Raw genomic sequence first — 12,267 nt, 5'->3', positions numbered from 1 at the left:
TTTCAGTAACTAAAGAAATAAAGAGCGTAAAATTTTCTTTCTCCAAGAAAATTCCTCTTTGGGCTCCCTAGAAACAGTAGGCGTGTTTGGTTTTACTAGTTTGAATTTAGTCAAAGCAAAGATGGCGTCGAAACAGCACGTGCTCCGCGAACGCATTGTACGGTTCTACGAAACGCATTTCTAGCAAGGAAAAAAGTTCACGGTGGCACATTTTAAGGAAGAAAATGTACCTGTCAGTACGGTATATCGTATCCTGGGTTCCCTGAACTTAGAGCGGAAAGTCGGAAGTGGTCGTCCGGTGACGATAATGACGAAGCAGAGGAAGACATCGTTAAAGAAGCTGTTTGACAACAAGGACGCAACCAGCCTGCGTGACGCCGGTCGGAAATATGGCTGCTCCCACGTATTGATCAATCGGACCCTCAAGATGGAAGGAATCGTCTGCAGGAAAAAGTCGAGGTCGCCGGAGTACACTGAGGAGCAGATTGAGACGATTAAATCACAGTGTCGGTGGATGACCAAAAAATACAGCGGGACGTCTTTCGTTTTGGACGACGAAAGCTATTTTCCGCTGTCCAAAACGCATATTCCAGGATATAATATGCTACTCCAGCGACAAGTCATCCACACCGCCTGAAGTGAAATACAAGATCAAGCACAAGTTTGAAAAAAAGGTTATGTTGTACATCGCCGTTTCCGACCGGGGCATTTCAAAGCCTTGGTTTAAGCCGAGCGGTCTGGCAATCAACCAACAAAACTATCGAGAAGAGTCGATAAAATCCTGCTGCCATTCCTGAAGAAGCATCACGCGGATGGGAAGTACGTCTTCTGGCCGGACAAGGCGTCTTCCCATTACGCCAAGAAGACGCTGGCGTATCTTGAGGAGAAAAAGATACCGTTCGTGCCGAAAGATCGTAAACCAACAAACTTGCCCCAGTGCCGCCCAATAGAGGATTTCTTTGGCTCACTCAGTGCCCTAGTGTATAAAAACAATAGGAGGGCTAAGGACACGAAGCAACTGACTACAAGAATCCGGAATTGTATCCGGAAAATGGACGTAAGTGCCGTACAACGTTCTTGTGAGAGCATCGCGACAAAGTTGCGTCGAACAGCAGACCACGGCCCTTACTCAAATATTCACTGACATTTTTTTGAAGAAAATACATTATGTTATTAATAAAAAATACTGAAATCGATGAAAAAAAATTTTTTTTATATGTGATTGAAAAAATTCTCATTTTGTATTTAACACCCATTAGAACTGTGAAGATTGTTGCATGTGACCGATCTCAATCTGTGTCACATGAGGACAAAAAAGTGCTCATTCGGACAAACTCTTTTCCTTCCCAGCTACGTTACTATAGCGGCACTAAATGCAAGCAGCTTGGCCACACGACCGCCTATAGCTGCAACAAAACACGTTGCGCAGATTTCGGGGAAAACCATGATGAGATTCCATGTCTCAAAGAGAAAAGGTGTCTTCATTGCGGCGGGGCTTCATTCAATACCCGGTGTATAGACAACGAGGGAAAAACATCTAACATTCCTCGAAAGAGTGGACTTATGCCGAAATGCTTAAGAATTATATGTCAACGGCACGAACAAACCTAACTCTCTCCTGCAGAACGATGAGCCTGTTGCTGACGCTTCCAACGCGAGATGTACCGGGACAACGCAGGGTGCCATCAGATAAAGAAAAATTACATTACAAACTAAAATTACATTACATTACTTTTCCGTCACTCCCCAGAAGAGGTCCGAAACTTCCCAAATTGGGATGCAACATTGGAGCGAATGTGCTTGACCACTGTTATACAGTGGAATTGCAGAGGGAATCCCCGAACTAGAACAATTCAAATTTTTAATTCACAGTTCTAACTGTGATTTATTTGCCCTTTGTGAAACTTGGTTCTCTTCAGATAAAAATCTGAACTTCCACGATTTCAACATATTGCACCTGGATCGGAGAGACTCGTTTGATGGCGTTCTCTTGCATATCAAAAAGTGTCACTTCTTCCTTCTATAGAGTCACGCTCCCTTCGATAACCGGTATTGAAGAAGTCACTTGTCAGACACAAATCAATGGCAAAGACTTTTGTGTGGCCTCGTTTTATATTCCTCCTACAACTGGGATAGTAGAGGAGATGTGTCTAAAACGCGCCTGCCGGGCAATTTGACCCGCCTGATTTTCTCGTAAACCAACAAGAATAGAAATGCAATGGATAAAGGCAAGCGTGCTAGTCAATGATAGAATCCTACCATGAAACCATTTGTAACATACTTTAAAAAAATAAGAAAAATAATTTTCTTTGGATTTTCGATGTAATTTTCTACATCATTTCTATAAGGTTTTTGTTACTTGAAACCGATTCAGAGGCGATAATTGTGGGTCATAATTACTGAGTCGAGTTCCCAGTGAATATCTCAGATGAAGAAAATGGTAAGGAAGGATTCTTTTCTTTCTCAATTTGATATTTTCCGCATCAGCTTACCATCGAGCAGTATGGCATACCCTAGATCGGAGCAATTTGCTCGCTTTCGGTCGTAAACATTTTCACGAGAGAAATAGCTTGTATGCAAACCATCACGATATTTCTAAACCCAGTTCGATAAATCACACAAACAATTGTTTCCACATACTTTGAAATGACCTCAGTATGTTTTCACAAAATTAAATGTCTTGACAACGAAAACATGTCTTCACATCTGGCATCTATATTATGTGCTCAGAGAATGCAGGAAAACAAGAGCGCGGACTGGAGAATTAATGCACGAATACTGGGAGAACACGCTCACCGAAGGAACGGTTTCTTCTCTTCGCTGGTGGGCATGAAGGGAATAGATTGATGGAATCTCTCATTCATACAAGCTGTTTCTCTGAGCTTTCTAGTCTCTGAGAGAAACAACTCATGGGCATATTATACTTCTGCTGGGCCAATTAACACCGTATGATTGGAAATTTGGGCGCCTTACAAAATGAAATTCGTAGCACTTTTGTTATTCAGTATCTAAAAGACAGAACGAGTACAGTTAATTGAGGGTTAACTAATCTACGTACTGACGTAGTTGTTACCCTAAATTTTGAGAGCACGGTCAAGATAAATCCATTTTCGCTTAGGGGGTGCGTATTACACACTTCTCCTATACTTATCGGACCGCCCTTGTAGTTGAAAATTCTTCCATACAATTTGTTCCGTCCGAGAAACGTACGGAAGGGGAAAACGCATCCCATCGTAAGTACCACCCCTTCTCATTTGACAAGAAGCGAGGGAGAGTAAAAGAAGTCACCCGAACGCCCGAAGATCAGTCTTCATTCGGCTATCATCAAGTGGAAAGGTGCAAGTCTAGAGCAAGGCGCCTAGAAGTACATACTAAGGTGGGCCAACTTGCTAAAACCACTCTTCAGCCATCTTGGAAGTCTACTGTGTTTTGTTTGTAAACAAAACACAATACGCTATTGCCGAAGCTCGCTCGTGATCAGTCTGTCTCTTTCACGCTACAAGCAAATAATTCCCCTTCTACTTTCTTCCGTGCTGTTTTCATATACCGCTCCCCTAACCAACTTAGTGACGAAACGGCCTCACCTAGTACCATAGACCCGTCTTGGTCTAGAGCAAGTTCGACAACACAAGCAGCAATAGACACCATCGCAAGAGTGCGATCCCATCAGCAAGGGCAAAAGTAGCCATAAGAACAGCAGCAATATTGCAAGTGTACAAATATCATCAGCTTAACAATAGTGGCGCATTCACATGCACATCATGTGAATAATGTACATAGGAAAATTTAGTAAAGATTAAATGATGTACAAAGTGTGAATAGTATTCCACCGCCATGTTTTCATTCTGCACTGCTCAGAACTCTTTCCGAAGCATATCCCAGAAGGTTAGGCCCTGACAGCACGGAGCGGAGCCGCAGGGGCTCCCATCCGTCGAATAAAGCGTGAGAAACACGAGGTTTTCTTCCACGCACCCGTTGTCTCCATGAGTGGAGTAACATAAAAAAAATACAGTCCATCCCACAGTTCTCAGCAGACGGAACACGATTGAATAAAAATAACTTTGTGTCAGATGCAAGCAAACGTCAAACGATCCGAAGAATTACGAGCGAACCTATACCCTGAGATTTAACATTTGATTTGTATGTATGGGGCAAACGGGCGAGTAGCCAAAGAACGAGCTGCCGACTATGTATTTTATTCAGTGGTGATAGATGGAAGAAAGATTTCGAAGTTACAGAGGAATTGGTTTGCCTTTTTCCTATGGATGTAGGATTTGAGGATGTCTTGAATGATATCGTCCAAAACATCAATCAACTCGCACGCATTGGATCATCGTGAGTTCCAAGCTTCTTTTTTTCTTTTCTATATTCTTTTTTTTTCACTCGAAAACAAACTCAAGTTCAAATAACAATTATTTTTCATTTCACCCGTTTGCTGACATTGAGAATCTCTCAAGTGTCGACACTTCGTGTGTCAAGCTTCGCATCGTTATATCTCACATTCAAGTTGATTTCGATAAAATGGCTCAAGAAAAGAAGTTCGAGTGAAATCGATCGTTGAAGTATGTTTGTATTTAAGGATTTTCTATATTGAAACAAACAAAACATATTGTAGAAACTTTTTGATGATGAAAAGAACGTTCAATTCAATCGTGGTACCGTATTCACATTATCAAGTATAGCTATGATTCTGTGAGTGAAATCGCGACTACTCTCAGCAGAGAAATTTGGAGCGAAAAAAAGTGGTAACACTGCAGTCGTGTAGTTCGATGTCCCTCTTCACTCTATCCAAGTTTCGTGGTCTCATCAGTACTAGTTCGGTTTCCTAGCAATGATAAAGTTCGATCTGTACGAGAAGCGTGTCGCAATTGTCACGTTATTTAAGTGCGGGAAAGCGTCAAAACAGATCTACGAGCTGCTCAAACCGTTTTCTATCGATGAACGATTTGTGTTCCGTACACTACAACAGTACAAAGAAACAGCTGATGTGGATGATATGCCCAAGAATGTACGTCCGAGGTCCGTGGGGCTGCACAATGTTATCTATGTTTTTCATGAACACGTTCAGCGCCATCCTCTTCGGAAACAAAAGCGTTCATCGGTCGAAATGAATTGGATTAATTGATTGGTGCGTACATCGATGTGTGAGTCATTTTTTGACGCCCAGATTGAAACGAATATGTTTGGAACGATGCAAAAAACTCCTAGAACGGTGAAAAAACGAGACTAGCAACAAAACTACCAGGCTACATCTACTACCAATCGTTGAAGAATTCTATCGAGAAGCTGCAGCGATTAACGATTGGCTGTAGCGTTTTCGACTCCGCGTGAAGAGATGGTCGAATAATTTTGCCAAAAATGTTGATTCTGGATATTTTTATACCTTCAATAAAAGATTTGGATTTCTATCTCATTTTGTTCTCGAGTTTTGAATTTGAAAAGTATAGAACTGAATGCTTTCCAATTTGAAATAAAAAGTGAGTCAAAAAGTACCAGTTAAATACGTATATTTTACATTTCATCATGAAAAGTAGTGAGAAAAATATCATTGTGACCCGCGGCTATAATGCAAATTCTAATGCGGCCCGCACCATGTATATACCTGGCCACCACAATGGTCCAGGAAATGCATTTAAGTGGAAATTAGCATTTAGAGCTCGACAGTTATTCTTTAGACAAAAACTGTCTTAGACAAAGTTGTTACATATGATAGAGCGCTCATTTTTATGTTATCAAAAATAGGGTGACCAAAATTATCGATGAAATAAAAAATATAACTTTCTTATCTTTAGAGATGAAGGTAAACTTAGTTCGACAATGTTGTAGTCTCAGTTATTTGAGATATCTTTGTTGAACAAAGTTTTTCTCTATCTATTAAAATAATCGATATATATATATTTATACATATTTCACTCTACATGATGTCTGATTATCAAAACTATGTTATTTTTCGTGTTTGAGTAAAATGAAATTGAAATCATTAGTTTTTGGGTAAAAAACCATTAATAATTTTGAGTAGGATTAAGATATAGACAAGTTCGGCATCGCAAAATGTTGGTATTGACAAGCTCTAAAAGTCGTACGAAGACAGTTTTGATGTAGAATTTGAAATATAAAAGTTAAAGCAGAAAAAACACGTTTTTTTATGATCACCCAAAAGCAACTTAGAAAAAAGCGCTAAATCGATTATTTTAAAAGATAGAAAAAAGTTTTGTTCTATAAAGTTGTTCAAAATCACTGGGGCTACAACATTGTTGAACTATGTTTATCTCTATCTATAAAGATAAGAAAGTTAGATTTTGTATTTCATCGATAATTTTGGTCACCCTATTTTTGATAACATAAAAATGAGCGCTCTATCATATGTAACAACTTTGTCTAAGACAGTTCTGGCCTAAACAATAAATATCTCCCACAAAGTTGTTTTTAGCGCTTTCTATCTGAGTTGCATTAGGGTGACTATGAAAAAACGGGGTTTTTTACTCTAACTTTTATATTCAAAATTCTACATCAAAATGGTCTTCGTACGACTTTTGGATGTTATCAATACCAACATTTTGCGATGCAGAATAGGTCAATATCTTAATCCTGCTCAAAGTTATTGATGGGTTTTCATCAAAAAACTCATGATTTCAATTTTAATTTACTCAAACACAAAAAATAACATAATTTTGTAAATCACATAATATATAGAGTGAAATCTGTTCTTTCAAATGCCGTCAACAAACTTTTTTTATGTTTGCCCCAGAAAGAATGACAAACAAATGAAAAGAGCGTGTTTTTTGGGGAGAAATATCAAGTCATTCGAAGACAGTTTGCATGTAAAATTTGAAATATAAAAATTAAGGCAAAAAACGGTTTTTTTTCATGGTGACCCTAAAGTAACTTAGAAAAAAGGCGCTATATCGGTTATTTCAAGAGATAGAGAAAAACTTTGTTCTACAAAGATGTCTCAAATAATTGGAGCTACAACATTGTCGAACTATGTTTACCTCTATCTATAAAGATAAGAAAGTTAGATTTTTTATGTTATCGACAATTCTGGTCACCCTATTTTTGACAACATGAAAACGAGCGCTCTATCATAAGTAACAACTTTGTCTAAGACAGTTTTTGTCTAAAGAATAACTGTCGAGCTCTAAATGCCAATTTCCACTTAAATGCATCTCCTGGACCATTGTGCACTGGTTTAAAGTAACCAAATTAACTGTTGCCAACGTAATGAAAGTGTTCGGGGAATGTTTGTCGACAGCCACGAAGCTTAGATCAGGGGGAAACCGAAAACCGTAAGGTTGGTACAGATTATCCTCTTACTTATAAGGGAGATGGGGGTAAGACGGACATGTTAAGAAAAAACTTCAATTGTATCTTTGGAAACTCATGTTTTCCAAAACTTAAAAGCAGTTTCCTACAGTTCAATATACTAGTTTTCGAAATAATTGGCCAAATGTTTGATAAAAATGGGTTTTCCATGTTCTTTACTGGAATTAAAACAAGCCGAAAAGTAGAACATTTTTATCGATTCGGGTATAAGGACCGTATCGTTATTTATGGGTACGCCTTAGGAGACTCTGAAAAAGACTATAGCTTGTTTTGACAGCTGTTTATTTTTCTCCTGTTGTTGACACAGTTAGCGTTCAGTTAGCATTGTTAAAAGATCGTTTTTTCCTAAAAGTGCAATCATGAGAGGGCTAACAGAAGAAAAACGAAAATCCATTGTGACCAGATACTGCTCCGAAACAGGAATATCAATGAGAAAATTGGCGAAGGCGGAAGGAGTAAGCGTCCATGCGGTCCAAAACGCTATCAAGCGATTTGGTATGTATAATACATTGAAGGATCTACCCGGTCGCGGCAGAAAACCTGGGCCATCCAAGCCAAACTTGGATAAAAAGATTTGCAGGCAATTTGAAAGAAAAAAGGAATTATCGATACGGGATTGCGCAAAAAAGTGTGGAACATCAATCGGTATGGTTCAACGTGCCAAAGAACGTAACTCACTGAAGGCATATAGAAAGCAAAAATGTCCCAAACGCAGCCAAATTCAGGCAAGTTCCGTGAAAACCCGTGCCCGTAAGCTTTACGATGGGATTTTAAGCAAACGCGAACTGTGCATCGTCATGGATGATGAAACCTACGTCAAACTGGACTACAAAACTCTTCCTGGGGCACAGTTTTACACTGTAAAGCAAGGAACAGATGTCCCGAACGCGGAGAAGTCAATTTTTTGCGAAAAATTCGGTAAGAAAGTGCTGGTTTGGCAAGCTGTTTGTCAATGTGGCATGAAATCATCTCCTTTCTTCACTCTCGGGAATATGAATGGTGAAATTTACCGGAAAGAATGTCTCCAAAAGCGTGTGTTACCGCTCATCCGAAAGCACACTGGTCCGACACTATTTTGGCCTGATTTGGCATCATGCCACTATGCACGTTTGACCTTGGATTGGTATCGCGAGAATAATGTCGATTTTGTGGAAAAGGAGATGAATCCTCCAAATTGTCCGCAAATAAGACCTATTGAAAAATTTTGGGCTTTGATGAAGGGACGACTGCGGAAGAAGGACAAGGCAGCCGATGACCTTGAGCAGTTCAAAAAGGATTGGATAAATGTGAGCAAACAAGTCGATGAGACGGTTGTCCAGAACCTAATGAGGGACATCAAGAAGCAGGTGCGATCATTGGCGCGAAAATCAGAATCTTGATTATTTTTTACTGTTACTCCTTTCTTTCATTCATAAGATACAATATTTTGATATCAGAACTGAAAAATAAATGCAATATTTGAAATAAAGCTGTGTTTTGAGCGTACCCATAATTAACGATACGGTCCTTAATGGACATGTAGTGGGGGGAATATGGACAGGTCAATAATATACGAAGCGTAGAAGTTTATCGCTCGCGAGAGCAATAATGTCGCTCTCTCTCAGTGTTTTTGCGTCCAGTACTGAAATAGAACAAAAAAAGAAAGCAATATAAAAAAGAGTTCAATAATATTCCCTTCACTTTCCATCATGCATTGGATGGGATTATGAATGAGACTGTCCATTTCAACCTCACCAGTGTTATTATTTCGACAATTTTAATTTACCACATACGAAAGAATTTACTTTTCCGTACGTACCTAATATCGCTTCTCTGTCAACTCACAAACCGAAATATAACCATCAGCGAATTCAATTTTGCAATTAAGTCACTCAAAATGCTTAATATCGAAGCCACAAAAATTACATCCACACGCGGAATCATGTTTGATTTTCGGTTTTTGTTTCCCTATTTCACTTTTGATCAGTATTCATTGTCATAGGATGGTTTAAATATTCTAGAATAGCATGTAGAAGGGGTTCCCATCAACAGAAATTTGCAATTCATAATGCAACTATACAAATCAACCACCTGGCCATCATACCCCCTCTGTCCGTCTTACCCGCGGCTCCCCTTCATCTTTTTCAAATAAAGGCGAAATTAACGTTAACGATGTTCTTCCTCTCTCTATACATATTTAAAAAAATCCATCGTTAACGTTTAATGATGTTTCCTTTCTTGGACCTATCTCTCAATGCCTCTCCTCTCCAACCATAATTTTCTACCATAAATTTCTATTTCTACAAACAGAACGGGTCGATCATTGTGGCGGCCAGGGTCAGACAAAATAGGTCAATCGTTGTAGCGGCCAATGATCTTCTAAATGACCTCTCGAGCCGACAGAAATGCACCACAATCCATACGAGATGCAGAGTAGTTAGGCGCTGCTGATTGATGGTTAGCAGAATCCAAATAGCATCTCGTGTCGATTTCGCGGAATTTTAATCTATTCCCTTATTGCAACTTTTCACTTCACCTGTTTATATACTATTACGGAAAGTTTCCATAAAATCCAATGAAACGATATTAATTATGTACCTTTTCTCGCTCTGGAAATAAAGCACATAATTTCTTAAAAATCCGTCGACCAACTGGTCATCGTTCTAGAAAAATGCGCTCGTTCGTTAAAGGTTAATGGAGATTATGTAGGAAAAAAGCGGAAAATCCGAAAAGGAAGTTTGTCAGACTTATAACTTTTCACCCCAGTCCCGTACATCAAATGTTTTTGGACAGAGAAATAATATTATTGCATATATCGAAGAATTGGGCCTTCAGAGTTAAAATTAGTACCTATATTATCTTGAGTTATAACATTTCTTTTCAGTTCCTTTGAGTATCAAACAAAAAATCATTGAATAGAATTAAATAAGGGCAAATTTATGATAACCAATAAATCATAAATATACATACGTATCCTGAACATACAAATACAATAAAACACATTGTATACCGAAGAAGTACTATACATTGAAAAACAAAATAATCTTGTATAAACGTAATAATCACAATCACATCAACATAATCGTACCCTAGCAGAGAAAGGCCCCGGCTGGAGCAGAACAGAGGAAAAATGGGGAAAATGCAAATTCTACGTTTCACATGCATATCCGTGTCTTAGTTAATTGTCATGAACGCTGCCGCTGCTAGCTGCCGGTGGCTGGCGTTTTCTTACCTGACGTCACAAACGGACCAACGTAGTTGCTTGGGAAGAGACCGGTTGTTCCGTTCAGCTCACCGCGCCACCATTCCGGTTCGTCCCTTCCCATCACACTGATAATGTCATCCTTCTCAAACGACAGCTCGTCGTCATTTAATGCTTTGTACGGATAGAGTGCTATTACTTTATCTGAAATGATGGTACTCATGAATATGTTTTACGTTTTTAAAATTTTTTAAAAAACTTCGTACCGAGAACCGTTTCGGTGAGCTCCACTTTACTTGCAGATACTGGAGTATTGCGACCACTGTTTCGTCCACCTTGCAGGATTTTGACGTAAGTTGCTGGGAACCAACCAATTTGTCGCCGTCGACCCTTTGCCTGTGAAGCAGAATGCTCATGATTGAATCCTGTAACAACAAAAGCATTCGCAATTCTCACCTGTAGCTCCCCTTCCCACCATCCGGAGTCAGTCTTTTTCCTGATCATGATGAGCTGACCCCTCGTGAGCGACAGTTGCTCTGAGCTGGTAGCCTCGTACGGGGCAATGACTTGTGCAACTTCGCCTTTTTTCCGCAAGCTTGGTGTGGCAGATGTGGACATCGATGAGTAACGGATGTTTTCCTCGTTTGCCGCAGGCGCTCGTGGTGGCTGAGTATTGATTTGTGACACTTCCGAGTCAGCTTCGGCTTGATTGCGAGCATCCTCCGCTTCATCTTGTATCGATTGTTTCTGCGCAATTGGCGCTTCTTGTTCCAGAATCTGTTGCTGTTGTGTCGGTTGCTGCATTCCATAAAGCTGCTGATTTCCGTTGGTTACCTCCTAGAAGATATTGTTATTTGTCAGTTCGTTTTCAAACTCTATCTAGTTCATGTGGATATAATTACTTCTTGTCCGGCTACTACACTATCTTCACTACTGGTCTTTATTGCAGTACTTACAGTTTCCTGCTTTTGAACGTAGTTTGACGGGAAGATACCAGTGCGATTACCAATATTACCAGTCCACCAATCACCTTCTTTCTTGGTGACAGCAATAACCTCGCCGGCATCGAACACCAGGTCGCCAATCTCCGCGGATTGGTACGCGTAACAGGCAACGTAGTATTCGACATCACCGTTGTAGGTTGCTGCAATTTGTTCATCGACAACGTTGTTATTACCAGTGCTGTTATCATAATATTCAGTGCTAGGTTCTTCCTGTGGTATACCTCTGTAAAGCAAAACGAATCGAATGGTCATTTATTTGTACGCTCGTATCCTGCATCGTGTGTAAACACTTACTCTACTTCGTTTGTGGCAGTATAGTCTGCGGCGACTGGTTCGGTATAGGCAATGGTTTCCGCAGCGGGTGCCACAACTGTGTTCAAATTACTGTCTACCTTCTCCACGTACGACTCGGGGAACCATCCAGTGTGTCCGTTGATCTCACCAGCCAACCAGCCTGGTTCTGCATTTTGTTCCAGTGGTACCTGAGAAAAGTTTCGGATGAAATGGTGGCATTGTTTTAGATCCGACTATAAGTTACGTTTCATCAAAACGCATATTTGGTTAGCTTTGTGACTAGCCAAACAAATTATATCAATGAGAAACTTATCTACATTCCAGAAAATCATATACATTTTGGACGCATTTTGACTGGCTCTATGAGCTATTTATTATCTCCCGAACAAGAAGCTATAGGATAACGTTAAGTAATAGGTGTTTTTAAAATTTAATAATATTACATGTCTATCGCTTTAAAATGAC

General features: G+C 39.7%; 1 protein-coding gene across 4 annotated transcripts in view; it reads right to left on the bottom strand.

The window, feature by feature from the left end:
* LOC129775706 (intersectin-1) overlaps positions 1–12,267 on the bottom strand; it is a 39,926-nt gene that overhangs the window by 3,917 nt on the left and 23,742 nt on the right. For 2 of the 4 annotated variants that reach the window (XM_055780731.1, XM_055780732.1), the window contains exons 9-13: positions 11,803–11,990; positions 11,407–11,731; positions 10,961–11,341; positions 10,771–10,900; positions 10,535–10,708 (exon numbers count right to left, since the gene is read on the bottom strand). In XM_055780731.1, the coding sequence (XP_055636706.1) occupies positions 10,535–10,708; positions 10,771–10,900; positions 10,961–11,341; positions 11,407–11,731; positions 11,803–11,990 (1,198 nt within the window). Of the gene's footprint in view, positions 1–10,213; positions 10,709–10,770; positions 10,901–10,960; positions 11,342–11,406; positions 11,732–11,802; positions 11,991–12,267 lie in introns of those variants that run through there. The other 2 variants (XM_055780729.1, XM_055780733.1) reach the window with 2 other exon arrangements.

This window comes from Toxorhynchites rutilus, chromosome 3 (assembly GCF_029784135.1).
Source record: "Toxorhynchites rutilus septentrionalis strain SRP chromosome 3, ASM2978413v1, whole genome shotgun sequence".
Lineage (NCBI taxonomy): Eukaryota > Metazoa > Arthropoda > Insecta > Diptera > Culicidae > Toxorhynchites > Toxorhynchites rutilus.
The sequence above is the reverse complement of the archived record's forward strand: the minus strand, read 5'-3'. Positions and strand labels throughout refer to the sequence as shown.